General features: G+C 45.5%; 1 protein-coding gene across 1 annotated transcript in view; it reads right to left on the bottom strand.

Moving 5' to 3' along the window:
- The window catches only part of ADAMTS18 (ADAM metallopeptidase with thrombospondin type 1 motif 18), a 147,413-nt gene extending 131,026 nt beyond the window's left edge, over positions 1 to 16,387 (bottom strand). The window contains exons 1-3 of the mRNA XM_045892105.3: positions 16,203 to 16,387; positions 16,020 to 16,101; positions 12,840 to 13,159 (exon numbers count right to left, since the gene is read on the bottom strand). Of these exons, the coding sequence (XP_045748061.1) occupies positions 12,840 to 13,159; positions 16,020 to 16,101; positions 16,203 to 16,292 (492 nt within the window). The 5' untranslated portion in view covers positions 16,293 to 16,387. The remainder of the gene's footprint in view (positions 1 to 12,839; positions 13,160 to 16,019; positions 16,102 to 16,202) is intronic.
- Between the last annotated feature and the right edge of the window lie 11,363 nt (positions 16,388 to 27,750).

The following is a 27,750-nucleotide window of genomic DNA, read 5'->3' as shown; positions in this document are numbered from 1 at the left end:
AACTTCAACCCTTTTATGAATGGAAACCAGCTTTCTAAAGACTGCTGTGCAGTCAATGGCCAACAGCAGACCACTCAATGGCCGAGCCTTCTGAGTCATAAAATACTTCTGAAAAGGGGAGATCAAAGCTTCCCTACCGCCTATTGAAACCCGACTGCTTCCAAAGCTCCTTGCAGGGACCCAGGCTCTCTGGAGGATGGGTCCCTGCAGTCGCAGTCTAAAAGGGACACCAGTGAGAAAGACACGAGGACACTGGGGCAGCCAACCATGCAGGAGAAACACCACTTAAGGTTTAATTGTTGGGGACAAAGAGAAAAGAAACGAAAGAAAAACTAAAAGACAAAATTAGGCGGCGTGTCAGGAATGGAGGCTGGAGGGATCTCCTGCAGCCTTGATCATGGCACACTTTCCAGGGAGCCCCTGATGCGGTGCTGAGGCTGGGTCCTGATCAGAGATGACCGAAGATGCCAGCAGACCACTCCGCCACTCTTGCCGGCTGGGCGTTGGCGGAGGTTATTCATCGAAGGCGAAGTACCAAGTACCCTCGTACAGATCTGGGCAGGAAAGCAAGATGGTGGCAGTACCTGCATGCCTTGTCTCTTGCTCTTCACCTTGTGAGGGGAGCTTGGTGTTAAGAGTCTGTTAAGCAAGGGGTGCATTTCCCCAACTGAAACCCCTGGTAATTAGGTTTCTCAGGTACCAATAAAGTGCAATTAATCTTAGATCTAGAAGTTGCTCTTTCCTGGTGAACGCAGAAACCTGGACAAGTTGTTGATGGAAGTATGTATGCCTTAAAGAGAGGGGAGCAGTCCAATTAGTATTACAATTCCACCTCCTGGAGCTTCACAATGCACATTAGCATATTAAAAGGTGTGAAATGTATCACAGAGAAGACTCTGACTAAATGCATTTAAACCTAAAGTTTCCCTCACTCTATGGGAATATCTGGCCAGGAAACCACTTATATGGTCCTGAAATCCTTTTCTCCCTGGAGTACCTCTCACCAATAGAAAACAATACATGATATATCTTTTTGGGGGAAGCATTGCTTTGATTTTCTTGTCACTACCAGACTGTGAAGAGATGCTCCCTGAAAAAAAAAAAGTTTCCATGACCAAATAAGTTAGGAAAGTTCTAGTTGTAAACAAAGGTCTTTAATGTAGGCATTTCTAAGTTGTTAATATGCTAATTTGCCTGGTAAAGCTCAGAAAGGTGGCTTTAACATTAATTTGACTATGCTTCCCCCATTTTTAAAATCCTACTCCATGAACGTTTTCTATAAACTAGAATATGGCATCCAACTTGTTTGCAACTTTATACCATGCCCTGAACTGAAGCTCATCAATAGTTGCTGAATAAAATAATCATTCAATGTGTCCTTCCAGTCAGCTCTTAAAATAGGACATTTCCATTAAGTTTCAGAAATGGGATCAGTGTCTCAAAATAATGGTATTTTTTTCCTAACAGCTATTATTAAAACAATTTGCCTTACGTTCATCGTCTTGATCCAATGGTTCTTTAACGTTAGTATGCATTAGGAATCATTTGGGGATTAAAAACACACATTCCTGAGCTTAGCCTCTCTGACCTTCTGTTGTGGGTAAAGACATTGAAATTTTCAACACCTCAGGCAAAGTTAAGGCAGCAGACTGCACTCTGAAAAACACTGTCCTAATGAAAAGGAGCTCTAGGGTCAAACATTTTTGAGCAGAAAGGCCTTTGGATCTCAGAAGACAGAACTAAGAAATACAGGGGAAAGTCATGAGAAGGTAGGTGGTAGTTCAACATCAAGAAGAATCTCCCAACAATGGTGCCGGCTTCCTGGAGGTAATCACGTTCTCCTCACTGTGGTAGTCAAGGAGAGGCTAGATATAGTAGAAGGGATGTACATGGCAGATGGTGATTAGATTAATTGTGACCCCAAGATTCTGCAGCAAAGTTTGCAAACCCAGACACCTTTTCCCAGAGTGCAAGGCACTCAGATGTAGGGGGCATGGAGTGCACGTTTGCTCCTGTGTAAAGGCATTTAAAATTTTTAAAAATAATCCTGCCCAAACATCACAGTGGGCAGGATTCACTCAGGGAAGTTTGCAACTTCTGTTTTGTCCATTATTATAAGTAAATAACTACCTGCTCAACTCCTGAATAAAGTGAGCCCTTTCAGTTGTGGGGAGAGGATGGCATTTAAGAAAATATTTTAAGCGGGGGCGGAGCAAGATGGCAGAGGAGTAGAAGACCTGGATTTGGTCTGGTCCCAGGAATTCAGCTGGATAGGGATCAAAACATTCTGAACACCTACGAACTCAACAGGAGATCAAAGAAAAGAATAGCAACAACTGTCTGAACAGAAAAGCGACCACTTTCTCGAAGGTAGGACGTGCGGAGAAGTGGATCCGAGGCAATATTCGGGAGGATAGACGGCAGGGGAGGGGCCTCTGTCGGCCACTTCTGGCAAGTGATAGAGCCGCGGAGCACAAAATCGGAACTTTTAAAAGTCTGCTCCGCTGAGGGACATCACTCTGGTGGCTAAGCGAGGGGTGGAACCCTCGTGGGACAGTGTGGTCTCAGGACCCTCGGGGTCACAGAAAGACTGGGGGTGCCTGAGTGTGGCAGAGCTCCCAGGTATCAGAGTGGGGAAGCCAGCTGCAGAGACGGAGCCGAGGAGCGGGCTCTCAGCTCGGGGTGGCCATAGACCGTGATCCGCAGCACAGTCGGGCCACTGCTCCTCCAGCAGGGACCCAACAAGCGGCAGATCTGGGGAGACTCACCTTCCTCCCCCAGGAGGAGAGGCGCAGGAGCACACCGCAGGGATCTGCTGGGTTTGGAGACTCCACCCGGGGTCGGGTGCCAGAGATAGAAACGCGCGGTCACAGGCCAGGTGAGCACGGAGTGCGGCCGGAGACCAGGAAGATGGAAGTGACTGACTGCTTTTCTCTGGGGGCTCACTGAGGAGCGGGGCCCCGAGTTCTCGGCTCCTCCGGGGCGGAGATTGGGAGGCCGCCACTTTCAATCTAGGCCTCCAAAGCTGTAGGGAAACTGTGCAGGGAACAAAAGCTCCCGAGAGCAAACCTGAGCAGATTACTCAGCCCAGACAGCAAGGGCAGGGCAATTCCGCCTCCGGCAGAGACATTTGGGAACCACGGCAACAGGCCCCTCCCCCAGAAGATCAGCGAGAACAGCCAGCCAAGACCAAGTTTACCGATCAATGAGAACGGCAGAACTCCAGAGCTAGGGGACTACTGCACATAGAATCCATGCCTTTTTTACCATGACTCTTTAGTCTTTCAATTTTTTTTTAATGGTCTTTTTTTTTTTTGAATTTTTCTTTTTCCCTTTTTCAACCAACATCTTATCAATCCCTTTTTAAAAAAATATTTTTATTTTTCATTTTTAGAGTCATATTCCATCCCTTCATCATATTAACCCTTATTTTTGTACATATATAAGTTGTTCTTTCTTTAAAATTTTGAGAGACACTTTCTTCTAACAGACTATGCCCAAAATCTAGTGTGTGGCACTGATCTATGCACCAGCCTGATCATATTTGATCATATTCTGTTTTGTTTTGTTTTCATTTGTTTTTATCTTTTTCTTTTTCTCTCTCTTTTTTTTTTTTCCTTTTTCTTTTCTCTTTCTTTCCCTTTCTTTTCCCCGTTTCAGGTCTTTTCTGATTTGTTTAGTATATATTTTCTGGGGACATTGTTACCCTATTAGCATTTTGTTCTCTCATTCATCTATTCTCCTCTGGACAAAACGACAAGATGGAAAAAATCACCTCAACAAAAAGAACAAGAGGCAGTACCGACTGCCAGGGACCTAATCAATATGGACATTAGTAAGATGTCAGAACTAGAATTCAGAATGATGACTTTAAAGATATTAGCTGGGCTTGAAAAAACCATGGAAGTTACTAGAGAAACCCTTTCTGGAGAAATAAAAGAACTAAATTCTAACCAAGTTGAAATCAAAAAGGCTATTAATGAAATGCAATTAAAAATGGAGGCTCTAACTGTTAGGATAAATGAGGCAGAAGAGAGAATTAGTGATATAGAAGACCAAATGATGGAAAATCAAGAAGCTGAGAAAAAAAGAGATAAACAACTACTGGATCACGAGGGCAGAATTCAAGAGATAAGTGATACCATAAGACAAAACAACATTAGAATAACTGGGATCCCAGAAGAAGAAGAAAGAGAGAGAGGGGCAGAAGGTATACTGGAGCAAATTATAGCAGAGAACTTCCCTAATTTGGGAGAGGAAACAGGCATTAAAATCCAGGAGGCACAGAGAACCCCTCTCAAAATCAATAAAAATAGGTCAACACCCCAACATCTAATAGTAAAACTCACGAGTCTCAGAGACAAAGAGAAAATCCTGAAAGCAGCTCGGGAGAAGAGATATGTAACCTACAATGGTAGAAACATTAGATTGGCAACAGACCTATCCACAGAGACATGGCAGGCCAGAAAGGACTGGCAGGATATATTCAGAGCACTAAATGAGAAAAATATGCAGCCAAGAATATTATATCCAGCTAAGCTGTCATTGAAAATTGAAGGAGAGACAAAAAGCTTCCAGGACAAACAAAAACTAAAGGAATTTGCAAACACGAAACCAGCCCAACAAGAAATCTTGAAAGGGGTCCTCTAAGCAAAGAGAGAGCCTAAAAGCAACATAGACCAGAAAGGAACACAGACAATATACAGTAGCAGTCACCTTACAGGCAATACAATGGCACTAAATACATATCTTTCAGTAGTTACCCTGAATGTAAATGGGCTCAATGCCCCAATCAAAAGACACAGGGTATCAGATTGGATAAAAAAACAAGACCCATCAATATGCTGTCAGCAAGAGACTCATTTCAGACCCAAAGACACCCCCAGATTGAAAGTGAAGGGGTGGAAAACCATTTACCATGCTAATGGACACCAAAAGAAAGCTGGGGTGGCAATCCTTATAACAGACAAATTAGATTTTAAACCAAAGACTGTAATAAGAGATGAGGAAGGACACTATATCCTACTTAAAGGGTCTATCCAACAAGAAGATCTAACAATTGTAAATATCTATGCCCCTAACATGGGAGCAACCAATTATATAAGCCAATTAATAGCAAAAGCAAAGAAACACATTGACAACAATACAATAATAGTGGGGGACTTTAAACCCCCCTCACTGAAATGGACAGATCGTCTAAGCAAAAGATCAACAAGGAAATAAAGACTTTAAATGACACACTGGACCAAATGGACTTCACAGAAATATTCAGCACATTCCATCCCAAAGCAACAGAATACACATTCTTCTCTAGTGCTCATGGAACAGTCTCCAGAATAGATCACATCCTAGGTCACAAATCAGGTCTCAACTGGTACCAAAAGATTGGGATCATTCCCTGCCTATTTTCAGACCACAATGCTCTGAGACTAGAACTCGATCACAAAAGGAAAGTTGGAAAGAACTCAAATACATGGAGGCTAAAGAGGATCCTACTAAAGAATGAATGGGTCAACCAGGAAATTAAAGAAGAATTTAAAAAATTCATGGAAACCAATGAAAATGAAAACACAACTGTTCAAAATCTTTGGGATGCAGCAAAGGCAGTCCTAAGAGGAAAGTATATAGCGATACAAGCCTTTCTCAAGAAACAAGAAAGGTCTCAAGTACACAACCTAACCCTACACCTAAAGGAGCTGGAGAAAGAACAGCAAATAAAGCCTAAACCCAGCAGGAGAAGAGAAATCATAAAGATCAGAGCAGAAATCAATGAAATAGAAACCAAAAGAACAGTAGAACAGATCAACGAAACTAGGAGCTGGTTCTTTGAAAGAATTAACAAGATTGATAAACCCCTGGCCAGACTTATCAAAAAGAAAAGAGAAATGACCCAAATCAACAAAATCATGAATGAAAGAGGAGAGATCACAACCAACACCAAAGAAATACAATTATAAGAACATATTATGAGCAACTGTATGCCAGCAAATTAGATAATCTGGGAGAAATGGATGCATTCCTAGAGACGTATCAACTACCAAAACTGAACCAGGAAGAAAGAGAAAACCTGAACAGACCTATAACCATTAAGGAAATTGAAGCAGTCATCAAAAATCTCCCAACAAACAAAAGCCCAGGGCCAGATGGCTTCCCAGGGGAATTCTACCAAACATTTAAAGACGACTTAATACCTATAATTCTGAAAGTGTTCTAAAAAATAGAAATGGAAGGAAAACTTCCAAACTCGTTTTATGAGGCCAGCATTACCTTGATCCCAAAACCAGACAAAGACCCCATCAAAAAGGAGAATTACAGACCAATATCCCTGATGAACATGGATGCAAAAATTCTCACCAAAATACTAGCCAACAGGATCCAACAGTACATTAAAAGGATTATTCACCATGAGCAAGTGGGATTTATCCCTGGGCTGCAAGGCTGGTTCAACATCCACAAATCAATGTGATACAATACATTAATAAAAGAAAGAACAAGAACCATATGATCCTCTCAATAGATGCAGAAAAAGCATTTGACAAAGTACAGCATCCTTTCTTGATCAAAACTCTTCAAAGTACAGGGACAGAGGTACATACCTTAATATCCTAAAAGCCATCTATGAAAAACCCACAGCGAATGTCATTCTCAATGGGGAAAAACTGAGAGCTTTCCCCCTAAGGTCAGGAACACGGTAGGGATGTCCACTACCACCACTGCTATTCAACATAGTATTAGAAGTCTTAGCCACAGCAATCAGACAACAAAAAGAAATCAAAGGCATCCAAATCGGCAAAGAAGCAGTCAAACTCTCACTCTTTGCAGATGATATGATACTTTATGTGGAAAACCCAAAAGACTCCACTCCAAAACTGCTAGAACTCATACAGGAATTCAGTAAAGTGGCAGGATATAAAATCAATGCACAGAAGTCAGTGGCATTCCCATACACCAACAACAAGACAGAAGAAAGAGAAATGAAGGAGTCGATCCCATTTACAACTGCACCCAAAACCATAAGATACCTAGGAATAAATCTAACCAAAGAGGCAAAGAATCTGTACTCACAAAACTATAAAACACTCATGAAAGAAATTGAGGAAGACAGAAAGAAATGGAAAAACGTTCCATGCTCATGGACTGGAAGAACAAATATTGTGAAGATGTCAGTGCTACCTAGAGCAATCTACACATTCAGTGCAATCCCCATCAAAATACCATCCACTTTTTTCAAAGAAATGGAAGAAATGATCCTAAAATTTGTTTGGGACCAGAAAAGACCCCGAATAGCCAGAGGAATGTTGAAAAAGAAAAGCAAAGCTGGTGGCATCACAATTCCGGACTTCAAGCTCTATTACAAAGCTGTCATCATCAAGGCAGTATGGTACTGGCACAAAAACAGACACATAGGTCAATGGAACAGAATAGAGAGCCCAGAAATGGACCCTGAACTCTATGGTCAACTAATCTTCGACAAAGCAGGGAAGAATGTCAATGGAAAAAAGTCTCTTCAACAAATGGTGTTGGGAAAATTGGACAGCCACACGCAGAAGAATGAAACTGGACCATATCCTTACACCACACACAAAAATAAGACTCCAAATGGTTGAAAGACCTCAATGTGAGACAGGAGTCCATCAAAATCCTAAAGGAGAACACAGGCAGCAAACTCTTTGACCTCAGCCGAAGCAACTTCTTCCTAGAAACATCGCCAAAGGCAAGGGAAGCAAGGGCAAAAATGAACTATTGGGACCTCATCAAGATAAAAAGCTTTTGCACAGCAGAACAAACAGTCTACAAAACCAAAAGACAACCGACAGAATGGGAGAAGATATTTGCAGATGACATATCAGATAAAGGGCTAGTATCCAAAATCTATAAAGAACTCATCAAACTCAACATCCAAAGAACAAAGAATCCAATCACGAAATGGGCAGAAGACATGAACAGACATTTTTCCAAAGAAGATATCCAAATGACCAACAGATACAGGAAAAAGTGTTCAACATTGCCCGGCATCAGGGAAATCCAAATCAAAACCTCAATGAGATACCACCTCACACCAGTCAGAATGGCTAAAATTAACAAGTCAGGAAATGACAGATGTTGGCGAGGATGCGGAAAAAGGGGAACCCTCCTACACTGTTGGTGGGAATGCAAGCTGCTGCAGCCACCCTGGAAAACAGTATGGAGGTTCTTCAAAAAGTTGAAAATAGAGCTCCCATACAATCCAGGAATTGCACTACTGGGTATTTACCCCAAAGATAAAAATGTAGGGATCCGAAGGGGTACGTGCACCCTGATGTTTATAGCAGCAATGTCCACAATAGCCAAACTATGGAAAGAGCCAAGATGTCCATCGACAGATGAGTGGATAAAGAAGATGTGGTATATATATACAATGGAATATTATGCAGCCATCAAAAGGAATGGAGATCTTGCCATTTGCAACGACGTGGATGGAACTGGAGGGTGTTATGCTGAGCGAAATAAGTCAATCAGAGAAAGACATGTATCATATGACCTCACTGATATGAGGAATTCTTAATCTCAGTAAACAAAATGCGCTGTGAATTGTGCAAGACTGTTGAATCAGAGATCTGTACCTCTGAAACAATACATTATATGTTAAAAAAAAAAAAAAGAAGAAGAAGATAGCAGAAGGGGAAGAATGAATGGGGGGAATTGGAGGGGGAGACGAACCATGAGACACTATGGACTCAAACAAACTGAGGGTTCTAGAGGGGAGGAGGGGTGGGGGGATGGGTTAGCCTGGTGATGGGTATTAAAGAGGGCACATTCTGCATGGAGCACTGGGTGATATATGCAAACAATGAATCATGGAACACTACATCAAAGACTAATGATGTGATGTATGGTGATTAACATAATAAAAAAAAAAACAGAAAAAAAATATTTTAAGCACAGTTTAATTCTGAATTATTGAGGCAAATTCCCTGCCGGAGAAATCCTCACTGGAAAATGTAGGTATACAGGTGGGCATGCCTGTACCTTCATGTATATTTTACTATTATAACCCTCCTTTGTTTTTTCATTCTCTCCTGGGGCTTCCCTGGCAATCAAGATCATGGTTAGTTTTCCCATGGGTACTTTGCTCTTGAAAGGTGACCTAATGTCCTGATACACACTGCATGCACTACAGGAGATTGCTGTAACCCCTAAAGGCATTCTGATGCCAGTCATCCAGCTCTACTGAGGTAGAAACCCTGGTGTGGAGACTTCTAGTGGAAGAGGCTCCACCTCTCAGTCTCCTCCATCTCACATCAGCTTCTGGGTCAATGCAAGAAGAGTTGCTCGTCTCCTTTAGCATGTTAACTCTGAGGAGTCACTCCAAAAAGCATTTAGTGGTTCATCCCTCTCCTGAATTCTTAAATCATTCACTGTTCTGAATCTGTTATAGTAATTGCTAATTAACTTTAGTGAAGGTATGAACCCCTTCTTTGGCCAAAGAAGCAGGGGACGTCTATGTGTTCTAGGTGGCTAGAAGGATGAAGAAATTCTTCTTCCTGCCATGATTATTTCTCCATCACCATCTCTCAATGTTTCTAGTCCAGTGTCCCCTCACTGAGCTCAGATGATATCACAGAGTTCACTGTTGCTATTTGATAGGTTTCACAAGCAGATCAATGCATTGTTAGAGATTCGGAGCCATAATAACAGAGATGTTAAGTCAGCAAAGCAGTGTTTTTGCTCAGAACTCTTGTTTCTATTCACAGAGAAAAGGAAAAACACCACAATGTAGGCTGGAAACATTTATACTATCTGTCCACAGGATATGGACAACAGATCACAAAAGAGAATATACAAATGGCTGATAAGCATAAGAAATGGTACTCAATTTCATCAACCATTAAGACAACACAAGCTAGGGCGCCTGGGTGGCTCAGTTGGTTAAGCGACTGCCTTCAGCTCAGGTCATGATCCTGGAGTCCTGGGATCAAGTCCCGCATCGGGATCCCTGCTCGGCAGGGAGTCTGCTTCTCCCTCTGACCCTCCCCCCTCTCATGTGCTCTCTCTCATTCTCTCTCTAATAAATAAATAAAATCTTTAAAACAAAAAAAAAAGACAACACAAGCTAAACCCATGTAATGTGGTACCACTTCACACCCATCAATTCAGTAGCTAAAATGGAAAACAGACAACAGTAAGTGTTGGTGAGGATGTGGAGCAACTGGAACTCCCATACACTCTGATGGCAGTGCAAATTAGTACAACTGGACCCAACAGCTCAGTGTTAGGTAGACTTCCAAGAGAATGTCCATATGCTCACCAAGAGGCATATACAAGAATGCTCTGCAGTACTCCAGAACAGCCCACAGCAAAAACAACTTAAAAGCCCACCAACAATTGAATGGAACCACTGAAATAGTCCTACAGAGGAATACTGTATAATTTTACTTACGTAAAATATTCAAATAGGCAAAATTAAGCTACATTAGAAGTTAGGATAGTGGTTACCTCCTCGGGGGAAGTGACTGGGAAGGGGGACACAGTGGGCTCTTCTGGGGGCACTGGTAATGAATGTCTTGTTTCATCTCCTTGGTGGCTACATGGGTGCGAACTTTGTGAAAATTCATTAGGCTGTATCCTATGATTTTTCCATTTTTCTGTATATGTTTTATATTTTTCTGTATATACATTATACTTCCACATACGGTTATAAAAATTAATTCTGAGTGGCGTCCAGTTTCTCAGTTGTATTTCTATTCTCTTTCATGTTTTTCTTTTTTTTTTTTCTTATCGAGGTTGGGTGTATGTGTTTGTGTTTCGCAGTTGTTTGGCTGGGTCATGGAGAGGTGGGTAATGCAATGGGGGTAAGCTTGGTTCTTGCCCTATCCCATAGCAAGCGGGTCTGGCCAGGGTCAACAAATTGGATAATCAGAGTCAGATGCCTAGAGATGGCAGTGGCCTGAGAAATAATTTTACAGGATTCAGGAGAGAAAGCTGAGACCTAGAGAAGTTATTTAACTAAGTACATGCATCTGGTCTGTTGAGCAGTGGGGACAGAATCCGAATTTCCTGATTCCAATTCACATGGGCCTTATACACAGGCAGACGTGACTGTGAGTTACTTCTTCCACATTCATCACTATTTTTACATCATGATGGAAATTTTTAACTTGCCTCATTCCTAGGTGTTCAGTGATCATTGGCTCCCTTTGAATCTCCTCCTTAGGATAAATAACCTGACATCTATTAAAATGAAGCAATTGACCAGATTTCCTATTGTTTTCGGAGAGTGGATTCCCAAGAGAAATCACCATGAGGTGGCTAAGTTTTGCTGGAACTAGAACAACTCTAGGGCGATTATTCCCTGCCAGGAACTGCTATTTTCCATGGAAGCATTTTCCATGGAAGAAGTCACTTAATCCCCACAGCCCTGTGATGTAAACCTTCTTGTTACTCCCATTTTAGAGATGAAGACACTAAGACACAGAGAGGTTAATAACTTGTCCAAAGTCCTACTTACTAGTGAGTGCTGGGGTACAATGGTCCTGAACAGACTGCTCTTAACCACCTTCATGTGGAATGGGATAGTTTAAGCCACTATGGTGAGATGCCTGACCTCCTGAAGATGTTAGGATACTGGAACAGACAGAAGAGGGGGGAATATGGGGAAATGCCCAGAAAAGAGCAGGAGACTCATCACAACCAAGCAAAACAAACAAACAAACAAAATTCCAGGATTCATGTGTGTGTGTGCGTGTGTGTGTAACCATGTCAGAATATAAGTCATTAGTGAGTTATAGCGATCATCTAAATTGATCAAGCTAGGTTGAGAATTGTTAAATCTTTGCTTCGCTCTATGCTTCAAAGATTACACCAAAGAATATCAAAACTCTGTGATGAAAGGTACTAGCTAAATTTCAGGCCACAATGTGAAAAAAAAATTAAATAATAAAGTTTTGACTAGCGGAGAACATGGGAGTTTTCATTCACCGGCACCCACACCAGCCCCTCTGGCTCTGTGTCCTGATGTACCACGTCCATTACCAACTACATCCTCAAATGGACTTTCTCACACTTTCCTTCTTCCAACCATGCCAGAGCATGGCCATGATGTGTCTCAACAAACACACACTCTGATATCCATTCAAGATACTTGTCAATTGCAATGCGAACCCAGAACCCCATTTACTGCTTCATAGATTTGAATGAATCCTGAGACAAGTATCCTCTACACCAATACCCTTGTCCTGGAGCTCCACTGTTGAGGATTCCACAGAGAGGAAAGAACACTTGCCCCAAATCCTTTTCAAGTGTTTTGCATCCTGGATGCCACATTCAAGCCTGCCCGCCCTCAAGCACACCATACCACATTCTAAAAGGATGTCTTATGTGAGCAGGACACGAACAGATTAGCTAAAAGAAAACAAAAGGCCTCCCTACTACAGTGAAGGCTGGGCTTCACGGGGCGGCTGAACACAATTTCGCATTGAAATACAGTTTTCCCATTTCAAAGCAATGGAGAGGCATGCAGCTTGTTAGATTTATATAATGCCTGGGTCTCCCAAGACTTTACAAAGCGAACGGCATCCATCAAATTAATTTCCTTGGGGATCGTCTCAAACACGGAGAATAAAGAGGCCCAGACCATTAAACATCAAAAGAATGTTCTAAATGGTAATTAAAGTTCTATTATATTTTCTTTTTCTGGGAGCAGATTAGATTAATTCAATTGAGAATATTATAAGTATCAAAGCTGACAGTGTGAATGTGTCGAGTTGGCTGGAAGAATACTTAATATTGCAGACATCTGTTCATTCAAGTTACACAAAACACACGAGAGAGGGAGTCGACCCCGAGTGTGGGGTACTTACCAAGCCAGCACACGTAGACACAGCGATAGAAGATGAGCTGTCATTTCTGATAAATCCCTGATAGAAACATCGCTGCACTGCGGAAGGTTCCCGAGTCTCTGAAGCCCCATCTTTTCCAAGTACCTGGACAATAAAGTGACTGCTCAAAATCGCCGAGGGCTTAAGTTCTAAATGTAGTTCCTGTCCAAATGCTGAAAATCGGTAGTGCAGGGAACTGTGGGCACTCTGCGCCGATCGCTTTTTCCTGCCGTTGTGCAAAATGTCGTGTGAAATATACGACCCGCCCGAGTCCACTTCTACCGGGGTGACAAAGACGTAATCTGCAATGGGAAAGGTTTAGCTGTCAGCACCAAGAATCCACAGTGCCAGAGGGTCACCCTGCAACAGGCTTAAGTGCAAATACGCAGCTCAAAGGTGGCTCTGTTCCTACCGCAGTGCACCTAGATCCACAACAATTCAGAGCAGCTCATGAAGAGAGCTCTGTGGCCTTTGCCATGAGCTCTGTGACAGTGAGTCCTACAAAAAACGAAAAGTCAAGCACAGGCTTCATGCATGTCGAGAATGTTTGTGGAAAATGCCACAACTCTCTCTCATGGGCTGGAGAGACAGATGGATGAGTCAGAGCCATCCATACATAAAAAGTGATTTTTTTTTTTTTAGAGACAAAATAAAACCACAAAAGGAGAGAAAAGAACAATTTTTTTTTTCAGGAGATTAACATCTTTGTGTTTAAACTGAATTGGGAGCACTTGGGGAGGCCGAGCTTAAATTTCAAATGATAACTCACAGTGCTGAGTAAGTAACTTGAGATGGCATCCCAGATAATGAGCACCTACCGGCAGTTTCCTATTTCCGATATTAACTATATGTGATAATAAAACCCCAGCACTTGTATGGCTCTGAACATTTTACTCTGAGCTTTTACAGGGACAATCCCATCTCACTGTAAACTAAAATATAGTGGATGCATAAAAATGCCTCAAAATTGTCAGAACTTTCCTATAGAGTCTGAGGTTTAAAATTGCTCAGACATGTTGGTGGGGGAGTGTCAGTCAGGGGACACCTGGAAAGACATGTTTCAAAATACTTTCCCCATTGCTCTCTAGAGCAGCACTAATTGCTGCTTGTTCTAAAGGGGAGGAACTAAAAAAAAACCAAAAAAAAACTATCTGCTGCTGGAAAATTGCAGCCGGCACACTGTTTTTTTCTATCACAAAACGTTGAAACTGAAAAGTATCATCACAAGATGATCTGGAGCATGGCTTCTGCGTGTTCAAACACACTCTGCATTTCCACTTTCTAGGCACAGAATGGGAAACTAATTTGGAAAGTGTTTAGAAAGATTCCGAATAACTAAGAGGCATCTATGAGTCACTTGGGTCCTTGATTATTGGAGGAGGAAAAGAAAGAGGAATTTCCCTTTTCCCAAAATAGTCAACAACCAAATAAGAACAGCTCAGGAATGAACAGAAGCCTTGTAGCTAACAGGGATCAATGAGGGATATTCTAATTGAGCCTACGTTTGGGGGAAAAAAATCCCAACAGGATCATAACTTTCAACTGTTCTCTTCTGTACGAACCATCTGTGACTCTAATTGCTTGAGCAATTCCCATTCTCACAATGGACTTTATGTCTTGCCTCTCCCATTTTCTCCTTGACTCCTTTAACTAGAAATACTATCTAACTGACACACGTATTAAAAAACTAGAAAACTTTTTCTCCTCTCTTAATCTAAAAAAAAAAAAAAATTCAGCAGGCCATACACGATTTTTCGTTTAAAAATCTGCCACGTTGTTTTACAGCTATGCGACTCTTGATTAAATGCAAATTTTTTAAGCAAAAAACCACCTCCTTCCTCCACCGTACTAAAACCTAAGTGTGAAAACCCCACCTGCTCGTGCTCCAGTCTCTGCAAGAAGTCGTTTCTTACCTCCTTGTCCAGACCCACCCGCAACTCTGCCTGCTCCTATTTAGCAGGCCCTGGGGCAGCCTTATCCAGCCAGCCTTCCAAGCAATCAGCCCCCAAAGCGCCCTGCCCCAAACAGAGCTACTAGTTTGTTTCCAACGGGAGAATGAGCAGGTGGATGTAATATTCGGTCCTCGAGAGAAAGAGCGGCAGTCAGAGCCTCCTGCCGAGAGTGATCTAATCCGTTTGCTCAGGGGCTAAAGATGAGGTCCTTACAGGTGGTGGCTAGAACAGAGGGAACTACATGTGGAACAATGAGGGGTTGTTGTAGAAACTGCAGCCGGCCTCGCTCTCCCGGTGGACAAAAAGTGAATTTCTCAAGAGTTAATTCCTGGCTCTCTCCCGTCCCCTCACTCACCCACATCTTCCCAGCCCTTAACTCCATGACTCTGCCATCCCCCCTCTCCCCAGTATGCCGTGCTCTCCCTCAGCAGCGGGAGATGACCCTGCAAGGCTAAAAATTCTAGAATCTGGGTTGGACATCACAGTCTTGCTAGACACCTGGATCAGCTGTTCTCCTGTAGCTGGTGGGAACAATGGCATGAAGGATTTTCCACTGGGTCCCAGCAAGAAGTTAATTAATAAACGACAGACGGGAAGAGTGTTCTGGGACCCTGCAACTGGGAACCTCAGAAGAGATGAAAGCCCCAGAGACCTCAAGCTACCCGCTCTCCTCTCTCTAAAAGCAGTTTTTGGGAATCCATGACACAAGGGCAGGGGAAAGCAGAAAAGCAAAGGAAGATCAGGAACACAAACGGACAGGAAAGTGAGAAGGAAAGATGGGAGGAGGAGAGGAGGGGAGGGCTCACATTTTTTTCATCTCCCACCAAGAATTAGCTCCTGCAGGCTTTCCCAGAGGAGGAAGGAAATGAGGAAGGTGCCTTTTGGTATCAACCATCTAGTCCACTTCCTAATTTCTCACCACAGTAAGGATTTTTTTTTTTTTTTTAAACAAGCCATTTGTGAACGAAGGAAAGTACTGTTTTCTCATTTATGGGACTTACGGCTTGAGGCATGGATTCTTTTGCTCAGTTCCGAGTCCTTGCCACATCCCCACCACCCCCCTCGCCAAACAGGAGGCCTTCCCAGGACGCACGCACACCTGCCAGGCCGGGGGGTGGCGGAACGCGCCTTTCTACTTCTGCCTCTTTGGGGGGAAAGAAGGGGCAAGTGCCTGGCAAGGCCCTTCTGGGGGTGGGGAGCAAATACGCACCGACGTTTAGTCCGCCGCCGCTGCTGTCGCTGGCTAAGGCTGCGGCGAGCGACGCACAGCAGAGGCAGCAGAGCTGGAGCGCCTGCAAGAGAGAAGGCGACACCGCGCGTGAGGGGGCGCGGCCGGGCTGGCGCCGGGCGCCCGCTGCCACCCGCTCTCGCCGCGCCCCGCCCGGGCACCTGCCTTGGCCACGCGCCCCAGCCCCGCCGCATCGCACGGCGGGCGCGAGCGGGCGGCGGGGAGCGCGCACGCGAGCAGGAGGGCGCACTCCATGGTCAGGGGCGGGCGCGGCGGCTGCGGGCGGCCGGACGCGGCGGGCGCAGCGCACGGGCGCCGCGCATTCTCCCCGCCGGCCCGCAGCGCGGCGCTCCAGGTGCGGCGCCAGGTGCGAGCGGCCGCCGCTCACATCGCGGGCCGCGCACGCCGGGGCCTCCCCTCCTCCGGCCGCCCGCGCGCCCTCCCTGCTGCCGGCGCCGGCCCGCCGAGCCGCCTGCCGGCCGCTCCCGGGGGGCACGGGGGCTCCGCCGGCCCGGGCGGGCGCGCGTCTCGGAGCGCAGACGGCCGGGGTGGGGGGACTCTGTCCGTGCCTGCCCGCCCGCTTGCCCGCCGGTCTGAGCGTCTGTCTGTCCGCGTGAGCGTCTGAGGCTCCCGGGGAAAGCCGCGCCAGCTGGCTCCCCCAGCGCGCCGAGCCGAGCGCCCGCCTCTCCACCGCACGGTGATTGGCGACCAGCGGCTCCCGGGCCCGTCCGAGCCCCCGGGCTGGTGCAAGGGCGTGGGATCCCCGGCTCCCGCTCGGAGGGAGGAGGCCGAGGGGGAGGGGAGGGGGGAGTGGAGGAGAGGGAGGCGGGAGAGCGCGCTGGGTCAGGCTTGGAAAACGTAATCGAAGCGCACCGCGGGCTGAGCTGAGAGGGGGCAGGCTCAGGTAAGTGGCGCGACCCCTCTGGCGGCCTGTGCAGTCTTCTCTTGTCCAAGTCTTCCGGCGAGACAGCCGAGGTATTTGGCGTTCTGAACGCCTCCCAAGCGCCAGGTGCTCCCCACCGCACCCCATCCCACCCCATCGCATTTACCTCCGGCCCTATCATTGCAAGGTGGGAATTATTAACCCCTCGAGGAAGAGGAGGAAACCGGGCTCAGCTGGGCTCAAGATAGCCTAGCTACCCAAAGAAACCGGAGGCCTGGCCAGTCTAGGGCAGCCTGGAGGGCTGGAACCCTGAGCCCGGTCACTGCCTGCAGCGCAAGGCAGGCTGGCCGTGGCCTAGCCACTTCTCCTCTTTCTTCTCCCTGTGACCCCGTCTCCCAACTTCTCGAGACTGAATCCCGGCCCCAAACACCACACACGAGTCAGAGAACTCAACCACCACCCACAGAGCTGCCATCACCGTGAATGTGCGGCTCACTTGCCGCGTGCCTGTTCATCTACTCAAGACATTTACTTAATCTTTGGATCCCTCCTGTTCGCAGGGATGAACGGAATAGCGTCTCCGAGCGAGGCCCGTGGGAAAGACTCTCATTGGATAACTCAACAATGCCAGGACCCAGATGATCACAACTACTCTAAAGGAACAGAACAGGCTCCTAAATTAGAGTAACAGCTATATCTAATTTAGCTAGGGGTGGGGATTAGGGAGTGTGTGTGTAAGATGTCTCTTCAGAGCTCACATTTCAAATAAGACCAAAGAGACTGTGCTGGTTTTACAAGGGAAGAGAGGAATAAGGTCTTGTGTGTCAGCAGAGGGGGCACAACAGAAGTGAAGGTCTTCAGGCATGAAAAGGGCTCGCCCTGGTGAGGGAGTTACAGGCCAGAGGGAGAGGCAGAGAGCAGAGGGCCAAGTTGCCAGGACCTTGTAGGCTGGGGGAAGCATGTAGGAATCTGTTAGATTTAAGATGTGAGAGAGAGGGTGTGTGGAGAACAGCGTTATCTCTAATACAGAGTCTCAGTGTGTGGATAGGGACTGGCGGTGCTGAGGTCGGGCCAGAGAACAGGTAAGCATACTTGCTAGAATCAAGGTTAATAATGACACCTCCTGGACCAGGATGGTAGCAGGAGAGGGGGACATGTACCCTGCTCCAGTCCTAAGAGTACCGAGGTGGTTAAGAGGAGGTCCACATCACAGCTTAGGACAAGTGACAGCTCAGTACACGTAGTCTGTGTCCCTGGATACAGCAGCGACAAGGTGACCTCCAGGCTGCCCGAGCAGAGCCCTCCTGCTAGGGAATGCCTTTGGGAAAGGCCATGCAGTGAGGAAATCCAGATTGAACAAACCAGTAGGGTTTCCCAACATAATCTGTTTCAGCTCTAGTGGCCTCCATTGAATAATCTGTGAAACGGGAATAAACACAATGCATCGGAAGGATAGCTCAAGGATTGACTGTATTTTTCTGAGCACTTTATATGTGGACTTTAAAAGTGAGAACAGAGGATACATTGTATTTCCGTGACTTCGTACATCCGATGTCAGATTTTAATGTGCATCAAAATCACCTGGGGTGCTGACTTACTATGCACCTTCCTGGGCCATGCACCACGGAAATTCTGATTCGGTAGATTTGGTGCGGGGCCCAGATATGCATCTGTAGCAAGCACCTGTGGGGGCTTCTGATACAGGTGACTTCCGGGCTTTATGTGGTCTCAGTAAAGAATTGGACACCAAGGGAGTGGAGGCTGGAGAGATCATAACTTCCAATTCCATCCATTTGCAGATGACTGGGTCCACTGTCTTCTGTAGGGCCAATATATAAACACTGCAAAGCCAGCCTTAACTTCTGAGATGATTGTATATATTCAATTATTCCCAGAACTAGCCCTGCAATATGTATAAATTGCCTCTAGATGGTGACAGAGAGTCAGGAGCATAAGGTCTGGCCCTTCAGCTGTGAATTGCAAAATAGCACTCATCTCTTAAGTTATTTGGAAATACAAATCTTAGCTGATTTGGGGGCGCCTGGGTGGCTTAGTTGGTTGGACGTCTGCCTTCGGCTCAGGTCAGGATTCCAGGTGCCTGGGATCAAGCCTCGTGTAGGGCTCCCTGCTCAGCCGAGAGTCTGCTTCTCCCTCTGCCCCTCTCCCCCCGTTCGTGCTCCCTCTCTCTCTCTCTCAAATAAATAAACAAATAAATAAAATCTTAAAAAAAAAATTAGCTGATTTTAAAACTACGAATCTAAGACACATTAATGAATATCTAAAGTTCATAGTCATCTGTCTCAATCTTTTCAGGCTGCTATAAGAGAATTCTATAGCAGTGGTGACTTAAACAACAAACACTGGAGCACCTGGGTGGCTCAGTTGGTTAAGCATCTGCCTTCCATTCAGGTCATGATCTTGGGGTCCTGGGATTGAGCCCTGTGTCATTGGGCTCCCAGCTCAGTGGGGAGTCATCTTCTCTCTCTCTCTCCCTCTACCTCTCCCCCCTCCCTCCCTAAAAAAAGAAAGAAAGAGAGAGAGAGAGAGAGAAAAGAATGGCAGGTCCAAACTTTTTCCATTTTCTTTAGCGATAACCAGAAAGACAAGGTGCGTGCCACACAAAGAGTGAAATTCAAACAAGTGACATGTAGCCAGTTTTGTTTTTTATTTGTCAGTGACAATATAGGAAGTAGAACCTCTTAGCTTAATAGCTAGCTTTAGAAATAGATTGTCATCAAGCACCATTTAGGAATTGTCAACCGCTCTCCTCCCCTCTAGTGTTACATTTCAGTCTTTCATGGCACTTCTTAGGACATGGACCTTGATTTCTTAGCTTTACAACCTGCCTGTGTCCTAACTTATCTGTGCAATGAGATTCCTCCGCTCCATTTGCCTCTGTTGATCCCGCCCTGGCTACGCATGCTGCTCCCCTGTTCTATTTTTAGTGCTTTCCCAAGACCTACTATTAAAAGTCGTTTGTTTGCCCAAGGCCCAGGAGGCTGTATCAGAACTAGATTACTTATTTCCACAACCGGACTCAAGGCCAAATGCTGAGCTCTCTGCACAGGGGAAGAGTGGAATAGAGACTTTGCAAAAGCTCTGGGAAAAAAATCAGGCCATCGAAGAAAAGGAAATAACTTTTCTCTATGGGACCTATTCTCTCCTCCTTCTCCACCACCAGGATCTCAGCACACGCAGGCTCAGACATCTGCCCCAGGGATTCCCAAGCTCGCCTCTCTAAGGCCAGCAAGTCCTCACTCAGCGCGGAGAGCCAAGACTGGGAAGTATTACTACTAACTAAAATCTCCTGGATAATTGTCCAAACCACGCTCTTGGGCATCCCTATGAATATTCCAGTTAAGTGGGTCCGGGATGAAGCCCAGGATTTGTCATTTAACCAACACCTGGTTGTTTCTGGTGTCACTAAATGTATTACAAACAGCTCATTGTGGCCCACTGTACTTACACCTTCGCTTAAATGCCAACACTACTTCTGGGTCAACAGGATTTACAGCTTCTGAGGTGCCTTTGAGTTACTCCTTACTTGGGGAAAAATCAAAGTATAATAGAAATCATAAAGGGCAGGCGTGGGACTGAATCCTTGCTGTAGGGATGAGCAGTAAGTATTTGTTGCTTGTTTGATTAGATTTTGGGGTGGGAGAGGCTAATTTGCCTTGTAAACATTTCCATCTCCCTCCTTCTGGTTTAATCCGTGATTTAGACCCGCCCAAACATGTCATAGTACTTTTTCAGGGCCAGAATTACTGGCCGAAGAGGTGGAATCTGGACTCAAGTGTGACCTGGGAGAATCGTTCACTGGTGTTTATCTACACCATTTGGGAGAACAGACCCATCTTTCAGCTGAGGTTGTCAAAATGTGTGATTACAGCCTGGATTTGTCAGCAGCCATCCTCCTGATCTGCAATAAATGAAACTCCTCGAGGAGGAAAGAGGGAAATAAACAGGCTCTCATCAGAGGCCATGATTCTTGTACCCTCTCCTTTAATCCTTGAAATCACTACCATTTAAGCTAACTCTCTTTCCCCCTTTGAGTTGGTCTGTATTGGGTTTCCATTAATTTCAGCAGAAGTAGTTTTAGTGCTTTTTTGCTCTGTGACCTCGGACACCAAGTCTTTTTTTTTTAAAGATTTTATTTATTTATTTGACGGAGAGAGGGAACACAAGCAGGGGGGGTGGGAGAGGGAGAAGCAGACACCAAGTCTTAATGTGCTCATCGTGGTTCACACTGAGAAGATAGTCCCTCCTTCACCTATTTTTATTTCCACTCGAGTTGCAGGGAGCAACGTATATAAAATGTCTGAGGCAGAACCCAGAACCACCAGTGCTCAATAAACGGTAGCTCTTCTCCCTTTCCTGAACTTCTTTTGAACCTTATTCCTGTGGCCATTCCACTTTCTGAGGCTGTGAACTCTTGCTCAGAGATGGTGTCACCCGAATGTTCCTTTATCCAAACCCCAGACGGGACCCCTAATATTTCTCATCCAATTCCAGGTTGTAGCTCTTGGATATGATGCCTAGGTGTGCATTAGAAAATGATGTTCCCTTATACAGCCACAGTGGAAAACAGTATGTAGTTTCCCTAAAAATTAAAAAAAAAAAAAATTGGGCTACCAGATGACCCAGCAATTCCACTGCTGGGCTACAGAAAACAAAAGCACTAAATCAAAGACACATACACCCCCGTGTTCATTGCAGCATTAGTTACAATGGCCATAATATAGGAACAACCTAAGCACCCATCAGTAGATGAATGGATAAAGATGTGGTGTATTATACAGTGGAATACCTCTCAGCCATAAAAAAAAGAATGCGATCTTGCCATTTGCAACAAGGATGGACCTAAAGATATTATGCAAAGTGAAATAAATTGGATAGAAAGCCAGCTACTGCAAGATTTCACTTATGTGTGCAATCTAAAACACAAAACAAAACCCAGACTCACAGAAAGAGATTGGTGGTTGCCACAGAGTGGGGGACAGGGGAGCAAAATGGGCGAGGAGGATTAAGAGGTACAAACTTCCAGTTATAAAACAGTCATGGGGATGTAATGTACAGCATGGGGTCTATAGTCAAAAATATCTTATTAACTTTGTAAGATGACAGATGGTAACTAGACTTGTTATGTTGATCATTTCTCAATGTATATAAATGTTGAATCATTATGTTGTAACACCCGAAACTAATGTAATATTGTATGCCAATTATGCCTCAATAAATAAACAGAAAACAATGCTCCCTTCTGCACAGGCAAGCACATAAAGTGGCCAAAAGTTGGAAGCTATGCAAATTAGAACAACAGAAGACCCTCTGAGCTAATGGCGCCTTTTGGGGACAGGATTTGGAAGCCTAGGACCTAGTAGATTTCATTTCAATTCAGCCCCCAGGCAGGACACAACCATTCATGGTGCCCAGCCTGGGGTGCAATCTCCTCTTAGGCCTTTTTTTATCTTGAATTGGGAGATTGACTAGAAGCAAAGACTCATCCCACCTACCACTATGTACTGCTACTATTTCTAAATCACCAATTTTTTTTAAAAAAATTTATTTGTTGAGGCAGAGAGCGTGAGCACATGAGAAGTGGGGAAGGGGTGGGGACAGGGAGAATCGGGAGCCCCACATGAGGAATGATCCCAGGGCCCTGGGATCATAACCTGAGCCAAAGGCAGACGTTTAATGGCTTAAGTGACTGAGCCACCCAGGCGCCCCTCTAAATCACCAATTTTATCATTTCCCACATTTACCCAGCATCCTTCCCATGTGTCAGGGAGCCCTTCAAAGACTGGGCTCTGCAGCTGAAGGCAAAGGCATCATGCCCTTAGTCACCTGCCCCTCACTTGAGCCCCAAAGTCCCCTGAAACAGTCCCCAAGGTGGCCAGATTCTAAAGGATAATTTCATAATGGTGGAATGAGAATCAAGCTATTTAAAAATAGAAAGATGTAGACCCCGCTCCCTTCACTCAGAGAGAACCATTAAAAAATGTTCTAGAGAGGGGAAGCCCTTGTCGGTGTTTATCTTTTTAAAATAGTTGTAACATTTGAAACTAATAATCACTGCTGCTTCCTTCACAAAAAGCACTCACCTCCTCAGCTTCCGGGTCATTACTATATCCTGGATTTTTTTTTTTTTCTTAATTTTTACTCATCAATTATTTCCCTTCCCTTTTGGTGTCCCTTCAATATTGGTTCTCCCCAGATTGACATCCCTGTCTCTTATCTTTTCTAATTAAGTCCTCTCTTCCCCTTGGGTATTCAGATCCCATCAGAATAGCTGATGACTCCCCGAGCTGTTATTCCAACCTGAATCTCCATGCCAAGCTCTAGACACACATTTCCAACCATGTATGGGACGTTTTTAATTGGACGTGCGAGAGTCACCTTAAACTCAACAAGGCACCAAGCAAATGCCATCAGTTATTCTCCAGCGGCTGCCATCTGCCCCAAATCCCAAGCTGGGAAGTTTGGGAGCCCCCCTGGGATGTGGGAGAGAATGGGGGTGCTCAGCTGGTCACCAAACCCGCTTTAGAAATGCCATAGGCTCAGTCCCCCACACCCTCATGGCAATTGCCTTAGTTCAAGCCCTCAGCATCCTGGACAGACTTCCCAGATCACCCTGGCTGGGGGGGGGGGGGCTTTTTAGCTCTGGGTGACAAGTGCTATAGAGGCTGTTCCCCGCCCCAGGCACGGCTGCCCCCCCCAGCTGCCTAGAGCAGAGTATGCCGGGCCAACTCTGCCCTCTCCGTTTCTAGTACCGAGAACAGGGCTGACACATACACGTTTGGAAAGACGTTGAACGGGAACGCAGCCCCCGTTGCCCAGAAGGAAACTGATCCAGACCACCGAGACAGACACTTTCTTTGACCTCTTCAGCCAGCCCTGCGTGGGGAACCTTGCTTCTAGGGCCTCCCGTGAGGATCAGGCTCCACAGTCAAGCATGTCCCACACCTGCCTGTGAAGGAGCTCCAGTTGTTCTCGCCCCCTCCCTCACCCCCCACCATGGCCCATTTTTATTTCTTCCCTCACCCTGTAACACACAGTGGTCTTTTCCTCCTTCCCTTCCTGAGTTTTGTTGCTCTACTAAGTCTAAGTGCCCCGATGCTCACCCTGGGTTGAAGCCTTACCATTCCCCACCTCGGCTGATGTTCTCAGCCTGGGTGCTCAGCAGTCAGGCCCTCCCCCACCCCCCCCTCCCTGCGCCCCATCCCGAGATTCTGAGTCAGTGGGTCTTAAAAGGTTATCGGGAGTATTGTCAGAGGCCCCTGGCTCCAGATGAATGGGATGTGTGGTCAGTTGAGGCCCGCCATTGTCTGGAGCCTGCCTGCCCAGAGGGCAATCCCCAGGCCAGCAGCATCCACATCCTCTGGGAGCTCATTAGACATGCAGAGTCTCAGGCCCCGCCCCAGCCCTGAATCAAAACCGGCATTAGACCAAGATCCCCAGGTGACTGTACGCCCCTTAGGTTTCCCAAGGGCTGCAGTAGAGTCAAACAGGCAGGACAGAGCCACTAACTGGATGAACTTAGTCTCCTCCCCACTGTAAGCCTCAGTTTCCCATCTACAAGATGCGGTAGTAATAGTGCTGTCTCATAGGGACGGAGCGGGGGTGGGGGATCATCCTGCTCATCAGGTAAAGTGCTAGATTAAACACGTGATAAGCAGTGGCCTCGGTACCACTCTCTCCCCTTTTCTTCATCCCTCTACCCTCTGCGGTAGGGGAGGGCAGAGCAAGAATAATCGTTATTCCCAGGAAGCTGGCTGTGTTACCCCGGGAAGCACAGCCAATAAGAAGCTTGCAGATGCCATAGTCACATCCAAATTAAACATTTCCAATTTCAAGCATGCAAAGAGGTCACAGCTCCCTTGACTTAGCTGCATCGTCCAAAACACCGCCATGATCTGGCCTTCTAGACACGCTGCCTTCCCCAGTTACACAATCACCATCCCGCTGGGAGTGCCGTATGGAGCCTGCACCCCATTACACAGGCAATTTGTTTCCAGAAGCTGCAGAGTGACTTGGCCCCACCGCGCTTGAGGCTGGCGTTTCCACTAGACTGCAAGGCACAATTTCAAGAGGCAGATCATTTAAAACCAATTATTGGAACTCAACCGGCTTTTGCAACGAATTAATTTAAGGAATCCAAGGTGCCAGAGGGATTATAGGAGAAGGGAGGAGAGGGGGTATTTCTTATTTTTAAAGCAGTCTGGGATCTATTTAGAGAGGTTCCAAACATCAGGGGTTGCGTTCAGACGGCAACCTAATACTTTATATTGCTCTCTTTCCGTAGAGTTCTCGCATCCCCCGTGATTGGATGGAGTCTCCCTGAAAAGCTGACATTAAACTGGGACATAATAACAGCCTCGGGACATCAGAGCCTGCTTGCTCCTGCCCTGCAATACTGGACGTTTTTATGTGCATTACGTTAAGAGCTTCCATCTCTCTGGACAAAGGGGGGAAGCGCTTCCATGGTGGGTGGCCCCAATTAAACCCTGTGCCCGATGAATTTCCGCCCAGGCTCACTGGAAGGCATCCAGGGCTGATTAGAAAGCAAGTACCTCAAATGGCCCAGTGCTGCCATAATGAAAAGCCCTGGAAAACTGCTAAATGACACGGAGGAAAATCATTACAATTGAAACTCCCCCCACCCCATACTCCCCCATGACTAAAAAAAAAAAAAAAAAAATTTCAGAATTGCTTAAATATTGCTTTGTTCAATGAGTTCACTGTACAGTAAATGAAAGATCTCTCACAGACACACAGCTTTGAACACACTGCTTTAATTATAAAACACTTACTTGGTTTAAAAGCACATAAAGAGAATACAGACAAAAACGAAACAAAAACAAAAACAGCCCCCCACCCAAAAAAAGCAGATAAATTGCCACATATGCTATGGAACTGGCAAAGTAGGTCTACTGCGGAGGGACTGAAGAAATTACTTCACTTAAAAATAGTAGTAAGTACCAGTACAAGCTCTTTTTGAAAGTCTTGGAAAATAAAGAGAAATGGAATGAAAGAACCAGATAATTTGTTATCTACCCTTCAAAGATGACCACAGATAACATAGTATCTTCCTGCTGTAAGCACCATTTTACACAGTTGAGATCCGGCTGGATACACTTTTGTGAACTACTTTGTTTGACTGGCATTATATACAGAATACGTTGCAGGTATGAAGATTTCCTGCACCGCCAGTGTGAATGGCTGGGACATAATCCATCAGAGGAATATAACATAACACACTTAGCGGAAATTTAGAATTCCGTTTGTTGTGAGACCGCTGAGCTATAACAAATCATAGCATGGGGCATCTGGGTGGCTCAGTTGGTTAGGTTTCCAACTCTTGATTTCCTCTCAGGTTGTGATCTCAGTGTCGTGAGATCGAGCACCAGGTCGGGCTCTATGCTCAGCACAAAGTCTGCTTGGGATTCTCTCTCCCTCTCCCTCTGCCCCTCCCCACACTTGTACACACTCTCTCTCTCTCTCAAATAAATAAATAAAATCTTAAAAAAAAAAAAAACAACCTCCAAAACAAACAAAAAACAAATCATGGCAGCAACAGGAACATCTGTGTCATTGCCCCTACGATGGGAAAGGGAGGTGGGGAGCCCAAGTGTTACTTGTCTCAAACCATGCAACAGGTAAGTGCCCAATGAATACAGGCTGCAGAAATACCTTTTATTTAGGGCTACCATCACTCACACACCCAGGGATTGCACCCACAAACATTAGATTCACAAGGCTGTATCTTTTCCTAAGAGCCACAATTTAGAATTCAGTTTGGCATATGAAGGATAGCATAGGCTTAATCAATGCTGTAGAACTAGGAAAACAGAGGCACAGGGCATAGGTGTATCTCAGAAAGTTCCACTGTAGCAGAGAGAGACTCCAGTTTGGTTGAGAAATGAACAGTCATGACAACAGCGAGGGTGAAAGTTACTCCCACCCGTTGACTGCCCAGCACCATGCACGCTGAAAAAAAATAAGCATCCAAGTACTGTGCAAAACAGTTTCCTAAACTGGGAAATGAAAGTAAGACTGTCCAATGCACAACAAAGTTGGGAAATTACCAGCTGACAAAATTTGGGTAAGTGGCAGTGGTAGAAACACACGTGAGGCCCATCTCACCATCCTTTCCTGGGGAGCATGATGCATTGCGCTGGGGGGGGCGGGTACAACCCACCCCCAGTCAGTAGTGGAGGTTTCTAGGGAGTCTTTGTGTGGGAAGAGAAACCCTTGTATTCCTGGAGTCCACCAGCAGATGTCTGTGTGGCCAGCCCTGAAGGCTTGACTGGACCAGACCTCAGCTCAGAATGAGAGTGTTTGGAATTCATCCCTAACTTTCAGAGTTACACCAAAAAGGACCTTCCTAATTCACCTGGGCTATCCCTGCGTGTCAGAACGCTCATCCAGGAAAGTCATAGGCTGGACCCAGCATGGCATGTGTATCCTTAAATGAGGGGGGAAAGGAGTTGAGGGAGGAAAAATCAGGGCATGCCAGAGGGAGGAGGACAGTTAGAAGGCTAAAAACTTAAAGAACAAAAACCAAAGACAATAACTATCAAATGGATGTAATTTGAAGACCAGGAAACCATTTAACAGATGCAAAGGGAGGGAACAGTGTGTGGAAAAGTGGCATCAGACATGAAACATTGGTATGTATTAAATTTGTATAGCTATTTAACTCCTTCGACCCTTAAAACGGCCCCATGAGATCAGTAATATAAATACCAATTGATAAGCCCTAAGCTAGGACAGATTATAGTCTTTCTGAACCTTTTAAGCTCCATCTTTATGGAAGCCAGATGACAACTG

This window comes from Mirounga angustirostris, unplaced genomic scaffold (assembly GCF_029215605.1).
Source record: "Mirounga angustirostris isolate CCGP_5_RB_7025 unplaced genomic scaffold, mMirAng1.0.hap1 SCAF_16, whole genome shotgun sequence".
Lineage (NCBI taxonomy): Eukaryota > Metazoa > Chordata > Mammalia > Carnivora > Phocidae > Mirounga > Mirounga angustirostris.
The sequence above is the reverse complement of the archived record's forward strand: the minus strand, read 5'-3'. Positions and strand labels throughout refer to the sequence as shown.